We start from the raw sequence: 25,319 nt of genomic DNA on the forward strand, positions 1-25,319 counted from the left end.
GAAGCTTCAACTCTATACATCAAGTATCTTGAGGCTTGATTTATGCTGCTATAAATGCATTATCCACATTATCCTGCAAGTCCAAGGAGAATGCTGGCAAATTAGTGCTGCCCTAGTCCTGATCAAGATAGAATCTCTCAGCAAAATGACAGCTAGTGTTAGAACGTTGGGGATTTCAGCACAGTGCCACACAGGCACGGAGATGTGACCCTCCCAACCTAGATTATTTTTTCCTGCCAAATATTGTACCAGGGCTGGGCAGAAAATGATGTCGAAGTAACACAGAAAAGCTCTCCAGTGTCTGTAATTTAACATTCCATCGGAGTTCACTCCTACTTATAATATTCTCCATTACCAGGGAAAACAAAAGTTCTAAGGAATTTCATTGTCTTTTTGTCTCAAAATGACAAAGAAACGAAATAAACATACACAGGATGCACAGGACAAAAGTGGAGGATGGGTGCAGAAGGGAACAGCATTCCAGAGCTTTAAAATACAGCAAATAAATGTATTAGCTGCAAATTCGCCCTGGATCTTAAAACTGCCTTTAAAGGGACTGAGCAACAGGATTCTTGGTGATCAGAACACTTTTCGATGCTGCTTCATGCGATACTCTCGAGATGGCCAAGATTTACAGTTGATTAGCCTGCATACTTCAGTTGCTTTCTCAAAAGATTCAAGGAAGGGATTATTTCTGCACCCAAAGAGCCCTGGAGAATAGAGAGGGCTGCTCACGGCCGTAATGTGAATTCCCCGGACTCGGTACACTGTGCTCATTGAAGCAGATAAAGCAAAGTTAAAGAAGCATTTAGTTCTTCAGAATGCCAGCCTTAATAAGTATCTTTTTGTGGAAGGATTTAGGAGGAGGGGAGGGTTATCCTTAGTGCAGGCATTATGTCCTCATACAAAAAGGGAAAATGTGCATACAGTTGGATGTAAAAAGCCAAAACGCGCCTGCCCTCCTCCCTCCCCCAGGAAAAGTTGCTGAACACACACTCCCAAACGCGAAAGCATGAATCTTCACAGCTTAATAGTCCCGAAGCCATTGTGCAGCTGCTCTTGGGAAATGCAGCTCATTCATCTGCAACCGCCCAAGTTCAACCTTTCAGCTGTGAGAACTGGGAGCCGCGCGGGCGTCAAAAGCCCCACCTTCATCAGCAAGCAGGACGGAGACGAGCTGCGTCCTTCCGAGGAAGCGCTGGGCAGCTCCCCTTTTAACTCAACAATGCTCCCGTCAAGGCACATGAGAAAAGTCTGCAAAAGGCTGAATCGGCCACATCTGCAGGCAGCGGAACTCTTAAAGTGGTATTTGCTTGCGCCCTGCAAGGCTCGTCCTGGCCCCAGCGGCTTTCAGTTCTCCTTGTGAACAGTGTTCCTTATGTGGAATTTGACACAAAATTAGTCATTTGTAATGAATTAAAATGCATATTATTTAATAAGGCAATGCTCTGTGATCCCATTTTTCTAACCACCAGCAAATTCCCCCTCTTCCACTCGGCCTTATCCCCAACTACTCTTCAAATGTGAACATCCACATGAACTGAGCTATTGGTATAACGAAAATCACATCGCAATTCCCATTCTGTCGCTTAAGTGGAGTTTCCATCGTAGTTAAAGACGTTGAAATCCAGTTAATCCGCATCTATTTCACTAGGCTTAAATATTCAATATGGACTCCCATAACCTAAGACAGATGGAGAAGGTTCTTCACAGAAATCAGTATAAACATTTACTACTAATAATAATAGAGAGAAAGAAAGAAAAAAAACAGAAAAGAAAGATAGAAAGACATCTTTACAAAGCGCACACTCTCAGTCACTTCTTCCCCCACACAAATGGAAAATGAACTCACCCACACTGGTAGCTGCACTCTGAAAAGATCCAGTTGAGAGAAGTCCTTTCTTTATTGTGTAGTTTTAAAGACTATTCTTTGACCTTTGCTATTTATGACTTAAGATCTGTGAAGACAGGGCCAAACCCCTTTGGCTCCAAATGGCGCACACAAACAAAAGCTTTTCACCTTTGTTCTGTGCACGTCATTTCCCATCAGAACACGTTTTTGCTGCCTTCCCTGTTTCCCTAGTTTAAATGGCATCTTCTTACTTCTTTTGCCCAGTCACAGCCATTACCTAATTGACAAGTGGCCACCACCCCTCCTTTCCAGTGAAGTTATGACGCCATAACCATCGATACCCCGCTGAAAGACCTTGGGTATGAACATAGATGTCTAGTCACTTCATCTGGGCTAAGCATGAAATTGTGGATAAAATGGTTACGGAAGCCAAACAACTCATTGGGCAAGTTTGAGCCATGCTATGGCACCTTTCTAGTTATTTATCATTTTATGGATTTATCTAGTTATTATTTTATAGATTTATGGATTTATCTATGGCCTTTCTCACTCTTAAAGAGAGTCAAGACTATTTACAAAGATCAAGATGGTATAGCCAGAAAACAAATCTTGAGTGAATAGAAGGAGATAAAGGGAAATAAAAATTGGGACAATAAATAAATACATGGAGTCAGAGATAAAGCTAGTTCCCAAAATGCATGTGATTAATTTCAGTACCCTTGTTAAGATAGGTATAGGTTATTTTATTTAACTTGCAGCTTTCTAACAGCCAGTTCTAAGGGGAAAACACTATTGGTTACAAAATTTACAGTATCCATAGACTAAAACATCTACCAATTTCTAGTGGGAGCATATTTAGTACTCATACTGCGACCTGACTGAATGTCTTTCCTCCAAAAGATGGCATGGAATAGTAGACCCATGTCCTCAGCGAGCTCCTCATAGCAGCCTCAATGACTGGGTCTGTGAGATAGTTTCTGAGAATATTACACACACTGCATTACAGCAACATGTGACTCAATAAAAGCCATTAGTTAAAGGACAATTTTGAGATGGTGAAGGTACCTAGTTCAGTCTTGTAATCAAGGCATAGATTCTAGAGCATCTGGAAACTATATATCCATCAGGCATGGATAAATATTATTTCTCTCTGGTGCCTTTTGGTATGACAAGGATACAAGGAGTTTGATAGTCTCCTCCTTGGCAAGTTCCAGGAGTGCGGTGGCTTTGTTGACAAGTCATTTCATAGCTTGCAGAGGTGTTGTTAGCTCTGACATCCACTATGAAAATTAAAGATCCTAATGAAGACATTTGTCTGAATAAAAAGATAATGCAACCTCTGCCTAGATATGCATCAAAGGGAAAGGGAGCACTCAACAAAGATCCTCCTTAGAAAAAATTATTTTCTCCTCCAACCCAGAAGAAAATAGAAGATACAACCTCAGTGGGATCTCCCATACATCATGGCTACAATAATTTAAGGCTGAAAAAGAGTTTAAAACAAATGTTCAGCCATTAAACACACACACACACACACACACACACACATTTCAGATCACCCAAAGAACATCATGCTTTGAGCAACGAATCTTACAAGAAAGTTCTCTGACCCAAAATAGCTGCAAAACAAATATACCAACGTAGTTGAATGTGATTATTTATAGGGTGAGTAAGGTTCTTCCAAATCAAATAGGTAAAAGGTAAGAATTCTTGAGAAAGGAAAATTATTTTAGTTTGCAATAATTAGCCTATATTCCTTCTTTCAGGCAAGTTAGACAGCAAGAGTGTGTTCTTTTTCACCCAGTAAAACAGTTGAAATTAAAACCTAGATTTATTCTCCTGTAATGACTGCTCTCTTATAAACATAGAGAAATAATGTTTCCAATGCAGACTATAGGTTTGTTTCCAATAGGAATTTCTGTGTATGATTAGGTAGAACAACTAGACTTGACCCTTATCTCAAGGATCACCTACAAAACAGAGTCAAGATTATGAACACAGAGAGGCAAATGCTGACCCCCTGAATTCCAGTGAGAGTTTTCACCCCAGTAAGAATATTCTGACAGGGACCCTCCTTGGGGAAAGAAGAGCAACATAGCACGATCATGTATTCAGTGCTCACAAATTCTGCCCGACCCAGCTCGTGAAATCCAACCCTGTCTCCCTTCTAAAGCCTCACAGTTCCCAACCTTCCATCAGCACTGGTGCTCTTCGCTAGTTGCCAGATCAAACCCAACATCTTCAAGCCATCGGCGCTCATCCATGCTCCGGGTGCCTTCTGATGAATACATTACAACTTCAAAACATCTGTCAGACCATAATCACCATGTAATGCATCCTGACTGAGATGTTTTTCATATGTTGAGAACAGATTTCCTTTCTAAAGGCAGCTTTCAAGAGCCCTTCTTCAACTGTGAACCAAATAAGAGATTTCGTTTGCATCTTCTTCCATCAGATGGGAAGAGAAATTAACAGTAAGAGATAAGGAAAGGGCGAGCATAAAGACTACCCAAAGGTGCTTTTTCCCTTCCACATGTCTTTGCTTTGAAGTTTACAGCAGATGGAAGTCTTTCACACCCGTAAAAACTGATATGGAAAATCAGAAACACATTGGGCTATTAACATGTCACATGCTGGATCTAAATCTAAATAAGAACCTGTTCTTTTCCTTAAATATTGATTGTGCTACGAGCCTAGCGGGAAACTTTGCATGTTCTTTCAATAGATAGACTAGTTTCTAGGCTTAAAAACACTGGAATGTTCCAACTACTGCAGGCTAATGATCACCCAAGAGCACACTAAGATGTTTGATAAAGGTTCCCAGCATGAGGGCAGAAAACACTTACCATAAGAATGACAGTGTGGGGAGAAGCAAATCGGTGACACCAGCTCAGGCTGCCGCCAATGCTGGAGGCTCCAATTAGAGCTGTGAGCTGGCATTCCAGGAGGCTGTGACAGATGGAAGGGTGCAGCAAATCTCTAATTGTTTAAATCATTAACTCATCGATCCACCTGCATTATCCCTGGAAGGGACCCTGCTGGACGCCTTCAGCCGTTTCTCACAAATCTCAGCACTCATTACTTACCATTTAAGAAATGAGGTTTTGAAATCAGATGTTTATTTAACTACCCTGTTTATAAGTTCTTTTGGGTTTTGTCTGTTTCACATTCTCTCACTTTTCTCTATTTTTTTTCCATTTCTGCCGTTACATCAGAGATGAAGTCCATGTGAACGTTCCTGTGGAGCAACGCTGGATGGAGCACTTGAGAATGATGTTGCACTTCTAGCCCTAACTCAAGCTTGTTGGTCATTTGATTTTCAACTGCATGTAGACTGTGAAATTCCAGAGCTTTGGTCTCCTTTAAGAGAGTCTTCATCTCTTGGTAAGCACGAAAGCACATAATGATCTTTGGGGTACTCAAAATTATGCCATTTACAGGCATGATGTCATAGGATAGTCAGACAAACGTGCATTCAACAGTTTTTACTATTCGTGCTAATATACCATCATATGTACAGATTGCTTTTTCAAGAGAACACTAGCCAAACTTTCACACACCTAACAATTTCTTTCCGTATGCTTTCCATACAAATTTTAATCCACCACTTGTTTAAGGAAATAATAGAATATTTCTCTCTTCTCTTCCCAGGTTATCACATCCTATTTACTTTCTGCTGAGGAATAATGTCATGCTCTTTACTTATGGAAATAGTAACATTGGGATTCAAAATAAAGGGAACTGAGTATACATTTGAGAAGCTTTCTACAAGAGGCTATCTATTCCAATGCTACAAACCTACTTCTTTTGACAATCACTGTCAATGGTGGCTTTGCCTATGAAATAATTGGTAATTCCCAAAATATATCAATATGTTGGACAAGAGATGCTCAATATATGTCAACTTTGTCCTTGAATTTGATAACATAAAGTCAGGGAAAACTCAATGAACATCAGTAAGTATTACAATAGGCTTTAAATATTTTAAAGTACATAAAACATCTGATATTTTGATTCGTTGTTTATTAGGATTGCAAAGAAGTAAGAAAGGATGTTCACCTTTGGTTCTTGGGTATTTGGACATAGTGCATTTCCATGTGTGCCTGAGTTTTCATTTTTCTCCTTAAGATAAGTTTTCCTTGGGCTCCATGGATTTACAGTCATTACCACATAAGTCATAGAAAACATCTAACACAAAACAAAACCCTTCAACAGTCACATTTGGTTGTGTTTCAGAGGTTTGACCCTTATCCAATAAATTTCACAGATGTCAGATGAAGCCATCCAGACGCTCATACAAGCAAAACCAATCTTCCTCACCTCTAAAGTTGGCTCTGAATAAACCCAGAAAATGACTAAGAATTTGGAGTTATAGCCCTTATAAGAACCAAACTCCCACTGAGATCAAAGCAGCATGCCAAGGCACCAAGATTGGGCCCTAAATTACTGCTTTTCAACACATATCCTCAAAACCAAATGGGAAACAAAAGTCAAGTGAGTGACTTATAACACCCAAAAGGAGAAGGATGAGCATGCATGCTCCCCACAGAGAGGTGGGTTGTCATCGAGAGAGTGGCACTCTCAGATGCAAGGTTTTGAAAGGTAACTGAGCATGATGTTAAAGGATAAATCTTTTATAAGGTAAATGCATGACTCTCGTGCAAATATAAAATGAAAATGTGTCAAAGATTTTATTTAACTCATGAAATACTGCAAGAACCAATCATATGTTACATTTGGTTCAAAGGAGAAATCCAAGAAATACAAATATAAAGACACACACACAATAAGAAATGCTGGATGGATTCACAAATAGATGTAAAATGGTCTATTCACGGGTAAGCATCAATTGCATTCCACTGGACACAATCATTTGCATCTCCATGAACAAGAATCACCTGCATTATTACCAGCTTTCTACCATTTACAGAGTAGGAAAATAGCTCAAGGACAATGAACAATGGAGATAACCCGGAAGGGTGCAGTAGAGAGGACATCTAGTAATCTTTTACTTTGCCCATTTTGAAGTCTCACAGTTTTTAACGGCTCTAATAACCACAGTTAACATTGAATTTTCAAAAATTAATTGTGACTTATTTCAAGTTTTCTTAGTATTGTTTACCATTCATTCATTCATTCATTCATTCAACAAATCCTTGCAAGAGGACCAACAATGTTCCATAAATGATGTTAGAAACTGTCCATTTTGGTTTAGTTTGAGTACAGCAAGATGTGTCTTTGCACTGAGAGAAGAATGCAATTTTACTGTTTTGCTTTCATTTGGTTTTGCATACGTGAATGCAATGGCACAGAAGAGAGATCAGCATACTATAGCAAATGGCCGAATCCAGCCTGCTGCCTGTTTTTGCACAGCCGGTGAGCTAAGAATTGTTCTCCCATTTTTAAATGGTTGGGGAAGAAAGAAAATTTCTTGACATATGAAAATTGTATGAAATTCAAATTTCAGTGTCCATAAAGAAAGTTTTATTGGAACACAGCCACTCTCCTTTGTTTCTATATTATCTATCACTGATTTCATGCTACCGTGGCAGAGTTGAGTAGTGCCACAGAGACCTTATGGGCTACCAAGATGAAAATATTTACTATCCGGCCTTTTATAGAAATTGTTTGCTGACCCCTGGCAGACAGCACTAATTTGGGTTCCTAGACACCTATTACAATGTGTGTACGGAGGGGCAGCTTCCCCATACCAACAAGCAATTTTTGGGCACCCGCAGGGACTCCGAGAAGTCAACTCAATTCTGCTCAATTCTGACACCTTCTACCTGAAGACAGCATCAGATCCCAGAGTTAAGGGATCAGTCCTACAAGACTGCCCTGCCCCCAACCCCCACTTCAGATGCCAGTCGCGAATCTAGGCTGTTACCTGTGCTTCTGACTGACCAGCTGTAGATTGGAAGTTCCTATGACCCCCTCCTTGGCAACTCAATTTCCGACGCCAGTCACAGGCCAAGTTGTTACCTGTACTTCTGACCAACTGCCTATAAATCAGAGGTTCCCACAACCCCCTCCTTGGGTTCGATTAATTTGCTAGTGTGGCTGGCAGAACCCAGAGAAATATTTGACTTACTAGTTTACCCGGTTTATTACAAAAGAATATAACTCAGGAACAGCCAGATGGAAGAGATGCATAGGGCAAGGCACGGGGAAAAAATACGGAGCTTCCCTGCCTTCTCCAGGCTGCTACTCTCCTGGAATCTCCATGTGTTCACCAACCCAGAAGCTCTCCAAACCCTGTCCTTATGGGACTTTATGGAGGCTTCATTATATAGGCTTGATTGATTAACTCATTGGCCATTGGCAACTGAATCTCCAGCCCCTTTCCCCTCCCCAGAGGTCAGAGGGGTGGGACGGAAAGTTCCACTCTCTGATCACATGGTTGGTTCCCCTGGCAACCAGCCCCCATCCTTTGACGTGGTCCAAAAGCTATCTCATTAACATAACAAAATATACCTTTATCGCTCTCATATCTTAGGAAATCCCACGAGTTTTAGGAGCTCTATGTCAGAAACAGGGACTAAGACCAAATACGTATTTCTCATTATAAACCACAATATCACAGTACTGTGTTTAATGGGACATCATATTGAAAAGGGAAGCCAATAAGAAAAAAGAAATTCTTAACGTGATAGGATGGTTCATAAGGATTGTCTGATAACGAAATACCAGGGTATCTTGCCCATCAATTCAAGTCTCTTAGCAAATGCTCCAAAATCACCCCTAAACTGGTCCACAGAGAAATTACGTACAATGGAAAATAGGGTCTAAGAATAAGGTCTTCCAAGGGACCGGCCCCGTGGCATAGTGGTTAAGTTCACGCACGCAGCTTCAGAGGCCCAGGGTTCGTGGGTTTGGATCCCAGGCATGGACCTATGCACCGCTCATCAAACCATGCTGTGGTGGCATCCCATACAAAGTAGAGGTAGATGGGCACAGATGTTAGCCCAGGGCCAATCTTCCTCAGCAAAAAGAGGAGGATTGGCAATGGATATTAGCTCAGGTCTAATCTTCCTCACACACAAAAAAAGAGAATGTTAAACCAGAAACATAAATGAAAGGCCTGAACAGCCATCCCACTGTGGTACACGGGAAAAAATTAGGAAATTTACATTATATTTGGTATAGAGTAATTTGTTATTTAAGAGAGAGATTAATTAAAATAGGTTCTTAAAATAATATACATTGTTAAAATTGAACTAACTCAAAAGTAACATTAAAATGGAAATATAGCACAATTTATTGGTATGTTTTATGGTATCACAATAATATTTCATTCCAAAAAGTATGTAGGATGGTTTGGATTAAAATATTAAATTAAGATAAAAATTGATTGGAAAGATTATTTAGATAGAACAGAAAAATATATTTTCTGTTTATGCCAAAGGCATATGTTTACTTTCTTAATTAGGAATAGATGATCTTATTATTTAGTTGCTGCTAAAATTGGAGTACTAAAAATAAGTAAGTTATTCTAAAGGCATCATTTTTTGGTAGATTTGGTATATTTAAAATGTTTGTTCCTAATCAACCTAGACTGAAACTTAGCTCAGATGTTAATTTTGCAAACAATTTAATTTGGAGTGCGTAAGAGCAAACCATGTTCCTCTGAGTTAAGTGCTCTCTCAGTGTGAAAACCACCTTCTAGGAGGAATTTCTAAGGAATCCATTTCTCCAGGCATTTACTGTGTATCCCTAAATGAGGCTGAACCAGGAGAGTGGGCCATCGTAGACTGCATCTTCTTGACTGCCCATTGGACAATGGGGATATAAAAACGAGAAAGAGCACAATGACTCTTGCTGGAGTTGGGCCACAGTTTTGCTGGCAAGTTATACAATTCACAGTAGCCACCAGAGTGACTCAGGAAAAACCCAGAGCACCAGGGGAATCAACTGCTGAATTGAGCAAGAGGTCTTTCAAAATTTTTTTATTGTTCTATAATACTTATTACTCATGGGGTATACAACGGGAGAATCACTGGCTTCTGATTTAACCAGAACTCAGTTCAAATCCCATCTCTGGTATTTACTAGTACTTACTGGTCGAGTGACATTGTAAGAAGTTCACTCAACTTTCCTAAGAATCTGTGAAATGGAGGTGGTCACGCCAATTACAAAGTCAAGATTGGCCTCACTGACACACAAGTTCATCCTCAGAGAACCAAAAAATGTAAAATCACGGTGACTTAGGCAAGACAGAAAGTTATCTGTTTCTCAAGTGCAAATAATTTGAGAAGTTCAAGACTGGTATGGGGGCTCTATGATATCAAACACCCAGGCTCCTTCTATCATTCTTATTGGTTATTCTCAGACTTGCCTCCATCCTCAAGGGTAACTCATGGCCCGAGATAGCTACAGGAGCCCCTGCCATTGGTCTGCATTCTAAGCAGCAGAGGAGAGAAAGTGGCAAGAGCAAATGAGTGCATTTTCTAGCCAAATCAGTTCCCTATAAAGAGGCATCTCAAAAGTCCTTCACAATAATACCACTTGTCTTTAATGGGCTACAAATAAGTTATTTAGTTGCCATATTTAGCAACATACGTGTTGCCATATTTAGCAACAAGGGAGCTTGAGGGAAATGTAGATATTTAATTCCAGGCAACAAGGTATTTCGGTGAGGAATTAGGTTTGGGTTGGTAGAGAAGAGGAGAAACTACATTAAGAGGCAAAGAGCAATCTACCTGCCTACATTAGAGAGTATAGGATGAAAATTAGAATTCCTTTATATAAGGAGCCCCTGAAAAGGTGCTTGGTACATACCACATGCTCGGTAAATTATATGTTTATTTTCTTTCATATAATAAAGTAAAACTGCGGAGAGTAGGACTGTATTCTTAATTTCTTTTATAACTCCCGAAATGCACAGACCAGGCTTTCTCAACCTTGGCACTACTGACACTTGGAACCAGGCAATTCTCATTGCGGGGCCTGTCCTGTGCATTGTAGGTTGTTTATCAGCATCCCTCACCTCCACCCACTAGATGCCAGTAGCTTCCCACCACCAGCTATGACAACCAAAACATGTCTCCTGGCATCACCAAATGTCCCCTCGGGAGCAAAATCACCCCAGGTTAAGAACCACGAGCCTAAACTTACGTGGGACAATAAGTCACTGCTCTCTATTATCTAGGAGTTCAATTGTGCTGAAGACCCCTGAGTTCATAGTGATGATCTCATTATGCAGGAATCAATGTAAGAAAAAGACGCAAATTTCCCCAATGAATAATAAATGATCATGCTAAGTTACACAGATGTAAAATGGATTATATATTACTTTTTTCCTGAAGGCAATGTAGTGACGACGTACCTTGAGGAGGAAAGAAATGTAACGTATGGGTTTCATGCACTCATTCATTCGTCACAAATATTTGAGCAACTACTCTGTGCCAAACACCATTCTAAGCTCTGAGGACATCACAGTGAAGAAAGAGAACAGAGTCGACGCCCCCAGGGAGCTTACTTTCTGGTGAAGGCGACAGATTTTCAGCAAATAAAGGATTAACTATATAATGTCGTGGCGGCATGTGGCATGGACAATGGAGTGGGTAAATGGGTGGGAGGGTGATCTGGGAAGGCTGACACTGAGAAAGTGGCGTTTGTGCTGAAGGGGCATCTGCAGAAGGGGCCTCTGAGGGAAGGAAAAGCAGCCTTGAAGGTGTAGAGCAGAAGGGGAAAGGCAGAGGGAGAGCACAGGCAGACAAGACGGCCAGTGTTGCAGACTGAGCGAGATGGGAAAACATCAAAAGCTGTTCAGGTAGACAAAAGCATGATTCAGCTTATATATTTAAAGGGTCTTTCCAGCAGCCACATGGAACAAGTGTTGAAGCTCAGATGCTCACAGATCAGTCTGGGCAAGAGATGATGGCAGACTGGACAAAGTGGGGCAGTTAGATGAAAAGGAGAGATCATATTCCAGAGGGATTCTGAAGGTGACAGCCTTTGCAGATGGTAACCAAAAATGACTAGCAAGTGTGTGGTTTCTATAAAGTATTATGTAAACCTTATCTTCTAACACACATTCAGAAATTGTATCATCAACATTACTTCTGGGTTTGGTGGTTTTTTTTACTCATCTGTCCCAATATTTCTTCAAAATGGCTTTTCAAGTTGCTGATTTCTATGCAACACAAGGTAGGGGACAGTGTTCCAAACTTTAGTCTGCCTCTATCGACTGGCAGAGTGATTCCAGGACCGTTATCAAATATGTATGTGCTTGAATTTCCCCATCTGTAAAATGGAGTTACCACGGCTCACCATTCACCTCACTAAGCTAAAGATTAAGAGGAAAAGTCTACACGGTGCTTCCAGAATCTCAAAAGAAATGCCACTGTAATTATCTGCAAATGTATCCAGTGGTGTTAGCACTCAAAGGGAATAAACTTCGATTAACATATAAGATTCATTCCCAAGGATTCAGACTCAAGACAAGCCTTAAATTCACGTCAGTCGTATAATATATTCCAAAGTTTCTGCTGGAGTTAGCTGTGACTTATTGATTCATTCTTGTTTTCAGGTAAAAGGAATTGATTTCTTTTCTTGTGAAATTCAGACTCTCATGTCAGCCTTGATCTTTCAATTACAATATATGGTTTAACAATCTGTAGTCCCTAGAGCTGCAATTTTCTTTAATTAGGATATTTTTAAAGTAGTTCAAATGAAACTCTTTCATTAAAATTTCAAGTGTGTAAAAAAGAATTAATTTCTTGATGGGATAAGGAGAAAGGGGGTGCTTAAATAGGAAATAATACTGTTATAAAAATTATCCTTCACGTAATACTCAATTTACACAAAAGTGGACAAAAACACTACTTATGAAATTCAGTCAGCCTCATGACTACGGAGAGAGAGAGAGAGAGAGAGAGAGAGAGAGCCTTTCCTACAATGACGACATAAGCAAATTACCCAAAACTCCAGTTGAAGAACAATTAATATAATAGATACCAGAAAATGGCTTATCAAAGCAAATGTTTATGACATTATACAAAAAGAGTAAAAAGATCATAAACTAGACATTTCATTTCTGCCCATGATCTAAGAGTCAGAGCTAAGTAAAGCTTATTTTCACCAAATTCTTTCACATTCACATAACAATTCTATCTTTAATAACATTCGTATATATTAAATGACACAATGCACGCGTGAATGTAGGACTGTATCATTATAATAAAGTTTTCAGTTTAGGCATATTATTCTATAATCATTTTCTTTCATTTTGAAAGACCTTTCAAAATAATAGCGTTCTTCATATAAATATGCTATTTCAGTATTATTGTATATTGTTCAGATGAAATTTGGTTATGAAATAAAGGAATGCTTCAATTTTAGGTCTAATAGTACCGTCCATGAAATAAATCTCATCAAACACTATTACAATCTCAAAAGTGCTCCAATATTTTTAGCAAGTTTAAACTTTATTCATTTATATAATCTGAATATAAAACCTACTTCCATTTCCAGACTGCAGCTAAAGTACCATCAAATATATCTATTTTAAAGATTCTGATGTTTGGGGACTGAGGTAAGAAATTTATGCTATTAAGCATATGAATGAGTATAATGACAACTGCAGAGTATGTGTGTGCAACAAGAAATACTCAAGAATGGAAAAGAGACTGTTTATTTAAATAATCAAATTATTCAAACCAGCAATTCCTACAGACAAACAAGACTACATTCAAAATAACTTAGATATAAGCAGAACACATCAAATCTTCTGGTCTAACTGGAGGATGTTTTCTCCATAAAAATTTTTTTTTATTAAAAAAACTACAGAATAAAGAGAGAAACAATGTAGTATATAGAAATAATGATACATGTATCTTGATTGCAGTGGTGGCTACCCTAACTGAATCTACACAAGTGATAAAACCTCACAGAACTAGATACATACATTGTACCAATGTCAGCTTTCTGCTTTTGATCTACAAACACATCAAGTGTAACCACTGGTGGGAACTGGGTGAAGAGCACCCGTGATTTCTCTGTACTATCTTTGCCACTTCCTGTGACTCTATAATTATTCCCAAATTAAGTTGCTAAAAATATTGATACAATAGTAGGGAACGTACCTTAGAACATTGCTTGTGATTCTGGCACCAAACCAGTGAACCATTGTTCTGCAAAAAGAAAAAAATATTGATTCATTAAATAATTTTCTAATTGAAAACTGCATACACATGTGCATGTGAATACAATTTTTAAATATTTGCATTAACAAAACACCAATTTCGCCATCCTGATATTTCTCTCTTCCTAAAATAGAAAATATGTTTCTAATGTAAATCCTATTTTGTCCTTGACTTCATGATATAAAGACATATAAAATAATAAAGATTTCAAGCCATCTAAAAGGAAGTGCGTAAGCCATCTCTCATGATGTACAGGCCAGCAGGAAAATGAACACCAGACGTTTCTTCTGTCATAAGCGGTTTTGGTAAATTTACAAGTTGGGCATCCTGCAGGCTTTTTGATCTCAACCAATTCACAGTAATGAGAGTTTGAGCTAGGAAATCAGATCCCATGTGAAAAGCCTTCTCTTTCCCTTTTACTGGATGTGTGACTATGGACAAAGGACTGACTATCCCTGTGCCTCAGTTTATCCATCTGTAAAGCATAATGACAAAATCTCATGCATGAGGTCATTGGGATGCCAAATGAAATAATATATAAACCACTTAGCATGGCTTGATAGTCACTCAACATGTAACAAATATTAGGACTATGATTTATTATCCCTAGCATTCAAAGTTCTGCTTGAAACTTCTCATTCCACATGACTGAAAATTTGGTCATGGTTTTACCTTTGGTTGTGATATTTTACATCAGATTGTGCTAGGCTGGGGTAGTTGGTCGTGGCAGTAGAAACCGTCACCCAATAATTAAGATGCCATGGCCTCCAGTTCTTTGAAGTTCAAGGACGGGTATATGACAAAGTAGCCCATTTCCTATGTTTGAACTTCTGAACTACTAATTTTAAGAACATCAGTATGGATAGCATAGTATTACGTTTGCAGTTAAAAGAAAAGAAAGTTGAACCAATAACATATCTTTTAAAAAATATTTTATAACAAGTTTATTGATATATAATTTGCATACGTAAAAGTCACTCATTTAAAGTGTACAATGCATTGGTTTTTAGCATATTCACAAGGCCGTAACCATCACCATTAATTTTTGAACATTTTCATCATCCCAGAAAGAAAACTGTACCCACTAGCAGTCACTCCCCATTCTCTCCTCTCCCCAGTCCCTGGTAACCACTAATCTAATTTCTTTCTCTATAGCTTTACCTGTTCTGGACATTGCATATAAATGGAATCATACAGTATGTGGTCTTCTGTGTAGAGCTTCTTTCATTCCATGTCTTACAATATGCTAAATGGTATAAGATTTTTGCTTCATCTACATTGTCACAAAAATCAATATTTCATTCTTTTTTACTGTCAAATTCCATTGTATGGATATACATTATGATCTTCTACTCCCAATAATGTATCTTAATATATCCCATTCCCAATAATATATCTTAATAATATAGGATTCCCAAAACCACTGAATAATACCCAACTGTATAGGATTAGAAATTTTCCTCTCCTATGTGAAGATCATTAGGCTAAAAGATCTCAGTCCCACGACAAAGCTTTAGCTATTAAATCTATCACATGGTCCTAACCCTCCTTTGCAGCCTTAACTCCCCCAAATTGCTACACATACCTACAATTTTAGCTATTCTGTTATCAACCTACTCATTCCCCTTCCAAGCCCCATGTTTCCTCAATAGGCCCACATCTCTCCCTACAGATCAACGTTCATTGGCCCTATAAGTGAGGACCGAAGCTGGGGAAGTATATGAACAGGCTGGGATGAAGTTAAGTATGATTTTTGGCAGGGTTGACATCAGAGAAATGATTAGATTGGGCGTAGGTCAAAGCTGGACAAATAGTGGATTTGGTTTAATTACTGGAAACAAGGTGTTAGGAGAAAGGGTGCAAAAAGAGGGCATTGTGTGCAGATTGGTATTTCATAGAAGGAGCCCTGGGCTTGGTGACAAACTGAAAGTTCACAGGGGGGTCAGGCAGACTGAGGTGCGGTCATAAATAGGGTGACAACTGCCAAAAAAAGCAGGGGCAAGACTTTGAGAAGCACATTATGGAAAAGCTGAGAGCAGGGTCCAGGGCAGCTTCGGAGAACTCCTAAGTGAAGCCGCCCACACCATCTCGCCCAGGAAGGGTCTTTCCTGCCTGCCCTGTGCAGGGTTACCTTCTGCAGGGACCCCCAAGGACCACATCTGTCAGAGCACAATCTGGCCTCAACTCGAGTGCTCCATGCTCATCGCCCAGTGATGGAAAGCCATGAAGAACCTTTTAAAGAGACTCAGGGCTAAAGCGAATGGACTCCAATCTTGGAGACCGGGTCAAGGCCCGTCCCTGAAGATATTTTTCACCAGGCTGAGAACCTTCAGCCTCCTTGACTCATGTGAGAGGGTCCTGCTCTTTGCAGTGGGAACCTTGACATGGGCCCAGCTGCCACCTCCTTCCTTTCCAGGTCTTTCTTTTCCTGGACAGATGGGCAGGACCTCTGGAGGAGATAAGGGGACCCTTAACTGCTGCTGCGTGTGCCGTATTGCTCTTGAGAGCTGTATCACACCTTTTCTTGCTATAGAATATATTTTCTTTTATCTAAGTCTTAGCTCCCCACCTAGAGTGTGGTCCAGGAGACAGGGCTTCCTGTTTCCTCTTTGCTTGAATGTTTCCCCCTAGGAACTGGACCAGCTCCCAGTTCTCACAGAGATGGCATCCATCAAAGGCCATGCAAGGGTGACTGGGGCTGCAAAAGTAGACATGGCACTGCTACCTGCTCCAGATTAGTGGCTGACAAAAATATTACTAATGGGGTAATGTGCCTTTGACATGATTATCATCAATAAATATTCTTATTATTATTCTCTTGACCACGTCTGTGTGGCAGGCCGTTGCTTTGGTGTTTGGTATATTCACACCAGAGAGTCATCCCAGATAATGACGCAAGCTACATTTCCCCATTTTTACACTTAAGAAACTGGGAGTCAGAGCCAGCTCTGAGGGCCTAGTGGTTAAAGTTCAGCGTGCTCCACTTCAGGGGCCCAGGTTTGGTTCCCAGGTGTGGAACCACACCACTTGTCTGTCAGTAGCCATGCTGTGGTGGTGGCTCATATAAAAGAACTAGAAGGAGTTACAACTAGAATATACAACTATGTGCTGGGGCTTCTGGAAGGGGGAAAAAAAAAGGGGGGGAAGATTGGCAACAAATGTTAGCTCAGGGTGAATCTTTCCCAGCAAAAGGAAAAAAAGAAACAGGAGTCAAAGAAGCCAATTAAATATCCACAGTCAAGAAGCCAGTGGTTAACTTAATCGTGAACCCCACAGTGAGTAACGCTGTGGTTAAACCCAGGGTGACATTGGTGGTGGGTTCTGAAGGCATCTCCCGATTTATAATCTTGGAAGGAGAGGTAAGAATTGGTCAGGACAGTCCTGACTATCATTAAATTCAGAAAGCAGCAGATCAGCCTGATGGGATAGAGCAGAGAACAGGAGAGGAGATTGGGTAAAGCGGTAGAAAGCAGGTTACAGTGGTTTTGGACTTTTTGCTGGAAATAAAATTTTTTGTTTAGTAAATGTCAGAGGGTTAAAGAAAATAGAGAGTTAGAGCTGCAAGAAGTTCTGTGCATGGCACACCTGGTTAGCTTCCTTGTGTTCCCTCTGACTTGAGGTAAAATGGCCAAACCTCAACAACAAAAACACAAAGAATCCAGCAATGATCGCCTTCAGCTGCTCAGCAAATGCAAACTCTTCTGCTCTGCTCATGATGAAACCCAAGCGTCCTCTAAGTGGCTCATACCCCTATCAAAGGGAGAAGGAAACCAAGAGGCACAGAACATATCAGCTGTTCACATTTAACTGAGAATTAACATCAATGTGTTTCCTCAACCAAAGCATTTTCATTTTAAGCAAAATTTTCCACTAATCATAAAACAAAAAGCTCTATCATTAGAAATATTTGGACAATAGCAAACAAGCCTGAAAATTATTATGATGTTAATGATTTGTTTTTTTATTACTGAAGACAGTACGTCTTCAGGATGCTTGGGAAGATTAAAAAGATAATCCATGTAAAGTATTTAGCAAAATGTTTGGCATAGAGTTAGATGGCAGAAAAAAAAGTCCATTGTTATTATTGATGCTATTTTGTTGTTTGCCCTTATTATTGTTTTCAGGAGTGGGGGAGTAATCCTGGACTTAGAATCTCTCAGCTCTTCTATATACATAACGCTCACCCTACATCCTACATTAACCAGTGCCATCTTATTAGGGAGGCTCAGAAGGGTAAGCACACCATGTTTTCTTCCATGGGTGGTAAAATCTTCCAACATTTGCCAATATGACAAGTGGGCAATGGTATTATTTTTGCTTTAATTTCCTTGGACTGGCCCTTCGTTTTCCTTTATGGCGAACTGTCTGAGCATTTTACCATTTCTATTCTGAACTGTTTACTTTTTTCTTATCAATTGTAGCAGCTATTAGTACCAATTAATATTTAATAGTCATTTATCTGTAACAAGTATTATAAAAATTTTCCAGGGCATCATTTGTCTTCTGAATTTATTCATGGAGTCTTCTCCATGCAGATATTTTCTACACACTTAACACACATATCTATGTTTCCCTCAAAATGTGTCTCTATTTCCTTTTTGAGTTTTAGATTTCCTGTTTTTCTTAAAACAATTCCCCCCACGTCAAGGTTCTGCAGCTGTTCTGTGCTTCCGCCTTTATCAATCAGCGTTTGCCATGCTATTTATCTCTACAAAGAACTTCTAGGAATCCTGTCTAATGACACCAAGGATGTCGGTAAACCCCCGATTAACTCCGGCCACTGTGTTTAGGCCAGGTGTGCGCGTACATTGCACCATCCACCTCTGTTGCTCACCTGGAATCTCTTTGAGCAGGAGAGCAATGGAAAAATAAAAGAATCCAGTATATTTCAACATCCCACCCCAGGGGGAAGTTCTTAGTCAGATTACAATAGCCTTCACCAGATAAGCCACTTAACAGCAAAAATAAAATACAGTACTTGCAATAAAGTCTTGTTCTGGCTTAAAGCCAGCAAAATAAAGAGTCAAAGTACATTAGAAAAAAAGACATTTACCTCTAGAATCATCATTGTAACCTCCAGGTAGGATCAGTCAGCGGGACTTTGGTAATTATATAAAGAATACATCCTGTATTTTATTGGTTTAACTAGATCAAACATGAATGCTAGTCAATCCCACTTTCAAAGAGTTTATATAAGTTCAGTCAACTGTGCCCAGACGTTATTTTCAATGACATTTTCAAAGTCTCTCCATTTCTAGCCTTTTGATTTTTCCCTTAGAGAAAAATAATTCTTCAAAAGCTTCAAGTAAAGAAAACACTTCATTCACTCAAAGACAACGACAAGGGAAGGACAAAGATAAATGAAAACTAGTTATCTAGATACAACCATTTGAAAAAAAAGAGAATTAAACAGATCCTACACATTTTTCTTGAGCATAACCAGGTGTAAGTATGGAACAGACACACAGACTAATCAGTGTGCAATTTCGGAAATACAACACCAGACTATTGTCCAACAGCAGGACAGAACACTGGGAACTGAAACCATCCCGGAAAACCCGATAGACCTTTCCCAATCAACCTGTGAACTACAAATAACTAGCTGTGATTCTCACTGACGATTGTGTTTTCACGTTAAATGTAAGTTTTTAAAAATGAGGGCATGGATTAAAATTTAGGAATAGATTTTAACCCAGAACATTTTCCTATTATTTTAGAACCATGGAGTAATATAATTGATTCCATTTATTATTATAAGGATGTTCTTTTCTATTGTCAATATCCTTGAAAATTTCTCATGTATTCAATAGCAGCTAAAAGATAGAGTTTAAAAGAAGAAAACAACATGAGGCATTTCCATGGCTTGACATAATTTTTTAAACGAATCTTTGTTAGTGATCATCTCAACAATACACTTCATTCAAAATATTTCTCAGGAACTTTCAATGCCTATTGAAAGAAGCTAATCTGAAAAGGCTACATACTGTATGATTCCAACTCTATGACATTCTGGAAAAAGCAAAACGAGGAAGACAGTAAAAAGATCAGTGGTTGCCGGGGCAGGGGTGGGGGATGAAAAGATGGAGCATAGAGGATTTTTAGAGCAGTGAAAATACTCTAGATGATACAGTAACGACAGATACATGCGATTATACATTTGTCCAAAACCATAGAACGTACACCACCAACAGTGAACCCTAAAGTAAACTATGGACCTTAGGGGATAATGACATGTCAACGTAGGTTCATCAATTGTAACAAATGTACCCTCTGGTGGGAGATGTTGATTGTGGGGGTGGCTATGTCTGGGGGCAGGGGTATATGGGAACTCTTTGTACTTTCTACTCACTTTTGCTGTGAACCCAAAACTGCTCTGAAAGATAAAGTCCACTCAAAAGGGGAAAAAAGCTATGTGCATACATTTGTTATTCATAAGTAAGATTTATTTCAAATGTTATGAGTCATCCTCAGTAAATGAATGGCCTTTTCATTAACCACCCTTAAAAAAAATTTCTCTCTGGATTCTACAAATATCTCACTTTTAACTGAATTCTACAGGAAAACAAGATTTGAGTGTACAAATATTCCTCTCTCCAGACCGCTAGCCTTCCCCTCTCCCACCCCTACTGGAACGCATGCGCTGGCCACACTGTCTTGGGTTCATTCCTTGACATCTGGCAGATTGCTTGGGAATAAGAATCTTTGCAAGTCCTGTCCTTCCACCCAGAACCTGTCCCTTCACCAAGTCAACTCCCACTCATCTTTCAGGTCACTGCAAATGCCACTTCTTCCAGGAAGACTTTCCTGACCCCCAAGCTCTGACTATAACAGGTTTCCCTGTTGCACAAGCTCTTGTGGTTCCCTGCCCTTCTCTTCCAATGTACTCTATCACTGTTGACAAGTATAAATTATTCCTGTTGTTTTTACTTAATGATCATGTGCCTCTCAGCCTGTGACCTCCTTGAAGACAGAGTCTGTCTACATCTCTCACTCACCATTGGCTCTCATAGCCTTAACAAATATTATTGATTGAAGAAATAAATGAATGGAGTAGGGAGTCATACAAAGGAATTTAAACTTTAATCATTAGGTCAGGAGGAGTTGAAAAGAATGAGGTAAATAGATTGAACTGAACAAATTTTTCATCTTCTCTGGGTGGATCTTTTTAGGAAATAGGTTCATTATTTTGTTTCCTGTAGAGTAAATGTCCAAGAGATTTGGCATGACAATATTGAAAACTGAACAAAAACTTGCATTCAGAATCGAACACAAATTACTTATAATTATGCTAATCATCTTTTTATAGATGTATATAATTAAAGTCATCTAAAGAAAATTTATAGAGCAGCAAGTGCCTAACTATGCCATATGAGAAAACATTATATTTCATTAATATTTTATGACAAATTTTGACAGGGAATAGTCTAATGAATTGTATATGTGGGAGAACATTAGACGAGGACAGAAATTTTATTACTTACTGTCCCTATTATAATGATGGGACCCACCACAGAATCAGAATTATTGGCTCCCTTAGGACATCTCAAGCAATAGTCTTCCACCTTTAATCTCCTCCAAGAAGATACGCTAATTATTAATTCACTCTTGCCACAGCTATAATTTCAGACATGTATTCTCTAAACCACATTTGGTATTAAAATTTATATTTTCAGGTGAAAATTCTGGTAAATCGTGCCCTGTCTATAAAATCACATAAAACCCAGGAAGATTTCAAGATGAATAAATGACTTGTGCTGAAATAAATCCAACCTTAGCAAGTTTAGAGGGAGCATTAAATGTAATCACTAAAGTTTAGTAAATGACTTGTATTACAAAGTAAAGGAAGCATGAGCAGTAGGGTACTTCCTATAAATCAAACAACTAAAGCATTGTTCATGGGACACCTAAAAAACAAAGAAATGTCTATATAAATTTCCTTCTCCTCGTAGCTCCTCCTTCATGCCAGGGACAAGAAAGAGTGCAGAGGAATGCCAATTGTAAAAGCAGGCGTGCTCAGACATCACTCTGAAGTTTGTACCTCGCTTGTAAATTATATGTGGATTTTCCCAATTCCAGGAACCTCTCACCAATTGCCATATCTACTTGTCTAGAAAGTAAACAAATGCTTATGGAGTAAAGTGACGAGTCTAGCAGGGCAGAGGTATTGGGTTCATTGTGTAGGAACAACCACCTGCTTCGAAGTGCTGTAAGAGTTGTCTACAAGGTGGGCAGCTCTAGTCAGCCACATCTACTTCTGTTTCCAACTCTTATTTTGAAGCTGACTTTAGCTTTAATCATTTGTTTGTGTCCGAGTAATGTTAGGAAAGACAAGACTGGGAAGAGGAGAAGAGGAGCAGTGAATGAAATAGGGAAGAAAGATAGAAAGGGTCCAAAAAGCCTGTGGTAAATGGCATATTGGTTCTCTGGGCATAAACATGAGATTGAAAGACTCCTTTGAAGTTTAATGTAAACGCACATTTTGCTTTTGTCATCAAGAGGTAAAGGCAAATCTTGTGCATTGTTCAAGATTGTTTTAGCCCAACCATACAAAAGCCATTGGCATGAGGACTGTCATTTGCTGCCAGTGGGCTGCGTCTCAGCAGTCCCTTTGGTGGGTGTCTAAAGGCAGAGGTGGCAATTTCTGACACTAGGATGCTTAGTAATCTAGCTTCAGCTCAGTCTTCATGGACTGCCAGTCCTGTCCAATCTGGGATGCGGGGTCCCCAACAACATTTGAGCATCCCAGCTACACCTGCAATCCACAGAAACTAGAGACAAAGCACGGAAAGGAGTGGTGGAAATGAGAGGGGCGATGAGTCTGGATATAAGATGAATGACCAGGATCCACTTCTTTGGACCTAGAACATGTCTTTTGAACAACCCTAGACAAAATCATGAGATATCACACGTCATGGAGACACACAATCTGATTGTCTCTGAAGTCAGGGTGCATCTTTTCGCAACTGTTATGAATGTGACACAATCATTGTCAGCCAGGTAAGAGTTGTGACACGGTGGTTAACATTTCACACATGTGAACTTGGTCGCAGCTGTGCATGCTATCACCATTTACACCGAGATGTGTACATCATTGGTTCTACACATGTTGGGTTTAATGACCATTCAAAATGTGATTTAAATAATTAGACTAAGATTTAAAAATTACTGTGTGCACAGAAACACAAAGAATAAAGAGGTGTGGCAAACACTCATTGGAGGCAAGTCTGAACCTTCATATTTTCCTGCAACTAATACTTTATAGGATTTAAGCAAAGAATACGCCACAAGCAGATGAATCTGTGCTACACAGTATTACTGATATATGAACAAAAGGAGCCACAATCTCATGCAAAAATGCAAGTGAAGGCAGAAGAAATCACCAAATCTCCCGGACCAGATGGAAAGTATTACAAAGCAACAAGATACTAGAGTGACCAAAGGATGCTTCACGAAAGACCATCATTGAGCCATACGTCATCATTTTATTATCATTAAAAAAAAAATTCTTGGGGTTACAAAAAATGGATGTTCTACCAATAGCTTCTTAGATTCGTTGAAATGTCTTATATAAATGTATGTTGGTGCTCTACAAATCCCCTTTCTTTTCAATACTGACACATCTTGATAGTTACTCTTTGGGGGGCTGCCTCTGCTTTCCCTAATCTGCATTCAGGAAATGATTAGTGAGTGACTTGTTAAACTGACAAATACTTTCTAGAAATACTTCCCATGACTTTAAGGAGCAGAGTGTCATCAGTGGATATATAGAGGTCTGCCCCCACCATAAACACCTAAGGTAAACCCAATTTCAACTTTGATGATCTCTCCATGGAATGTGCATATAGAATGTCTATTTGACATGAAGTTGGGGTGGAAGGAGCTTCTTGTGCCCTTAATTTTTCCCAGTGAAATCAGAATTGAGGTAATTTTCCAAAATAAATGAGTTAATGGGGAGGCAATTTAAAGAGAGAAGTAAACATTTGGATTAGTTGCTGAAGGAAGATGAGGGTTGGAGTTGACTAGAACTATCCTGGGAGGATTAGTAGATAGTATAGACATTTACCTGAGGCTGAGAACTACAGATTTAGAGTAAGGCCACTCCACATGGTGGTGTGATGTTCTTTGGCAGTACCCAGCACTGAACTGACATCCAAGTAGGCAGCTATTAGAGCTTGATGGATGTAGAGTTAGAATTTTGCAGCTAGAGAGTAGCCAAAGGGTAAGAAAAAGAAGCTATTCACATACACACACACACACAATAGATTAAAATGATGCATCATGGGCTCTAGACAGGGCTTAGCAGGAAATTGAAAGGGGAAGGGTCAGTGTAACAGTGCTTCCAAATGTCTTGGTGCAAAGAATCACCTGGAGAATCTGTTAGACATGGAGGCCCCCAAGGCCTGACTCAGTAGATCTAGCCCTGACCCTGGAATCTGTAGATAAACAGGTGCCTCAAATCTTTCTTATAATGGGGCGCACATGGTAAACAGTGTGTCCAACAGATTGTCTGAACTTTGAGGGCTTATGGAATGAAGGTCTTGGGAAAGATACAGAGCAATCGTAAAAATAAAATAATAGTGCTAACATGGTAGGCGTTTTTGCTCAGAGTAGAACAGTGAGTTTTAAAATGTAGGGTAGAAGAGTTCTGGTGGATGATAGGCCCAAGGTGCGCCAATGGTTGAAAATTCATCAACCTCAAAGAAGGAGAACGTTGTCACACAAAATAAAACAGTAATCGTCTGTTTTTAGATATAGCCTGTACAACCCAGATGTCCCCGCCCCCCTATAATGGAAATGAACCTTCCTACAGAGAGTGAGAGGCTGCCAGTTCACAGCTAAACTCCCCCATTGCCCACCTGGAAATTGTACTTGGTAGAACAGAGTGACCTAGTCCAAAGCCCCACTCCTTTAGAAAGAAGCCCAGATCCAATGAATGGTTGATGCTAGGGTACAAAGGACCAACCTCCTGGTCCCATTCAGCATAACTTCCAAGGCATCCCCAGCTCTAGAGTATGCTGTGGGATCCGATCTGCTGAGTCTGTGGCTGCAACTGCATGGCAGCCCAACTCCTCCTTCTGCCCCAACTCAGGGGTCGATCCTGAGAACAACACCCAGTCACATTCTGAGCTTAGATCTCAAAATCTTGGAATCTGCTTCATGAATAACACAGCCTGTGAAAACCATTCACCTCCCATATACGTCCAGTATGAGGGAAGGAGTTTTCTCCAATTGAGATGCTTTTGGAAAAAGCCAAGCTTCAATAAAGGAAAGTAGATATGAGGCATATTTCTTGAAAAAGATGAGGGTGTTGAAGAAATTAA

General features: G+C 39.6%; 1 protein-coding gene across 4 annotated transcripts in view; it reads right to left on the reverse strand.

Annotated features, from left to right (window-relative positions):
* Positions 1-25,319, reverse strand: part of LOC147911630 (anosmin-1) — a 189,653-nt gene that overhangs the window by 135,323 nt on the left and 29,011 nt on the right. For 3 of the 4 annotated variants that reach the window (XM_087427928.1, XM_087427926.1, XM_087427925.1), the window contains exon 2: positions 13,939-13,986. In XM_087427928.1, the coding sequence (XP_087284054.1) occupies positions 13,939-13,986 (48 nt within the window). Of the gene's footprint in view, positions 1-13,938; positions 13,987-17,583; positions 17,728-25,319 lie in introns of those variants that run through there. The other variant, XM_087427927.1, reaches the window with a different exon arrangement.

Source organism: Ceratotherium simum, chromosome Y, assembly GCF_057802395.1.
Source record: "Ceratotherium simum simum isolate JZ-2026a chromosome Y, ASM5780239v1, whole genome shotgun sequence".
NCBI lineage: Eukaryota > Metazoa > Chordata > Mammalia > Perissodactyla > Rhinocerotidae > Ceratotherium > Ceratotherium simum.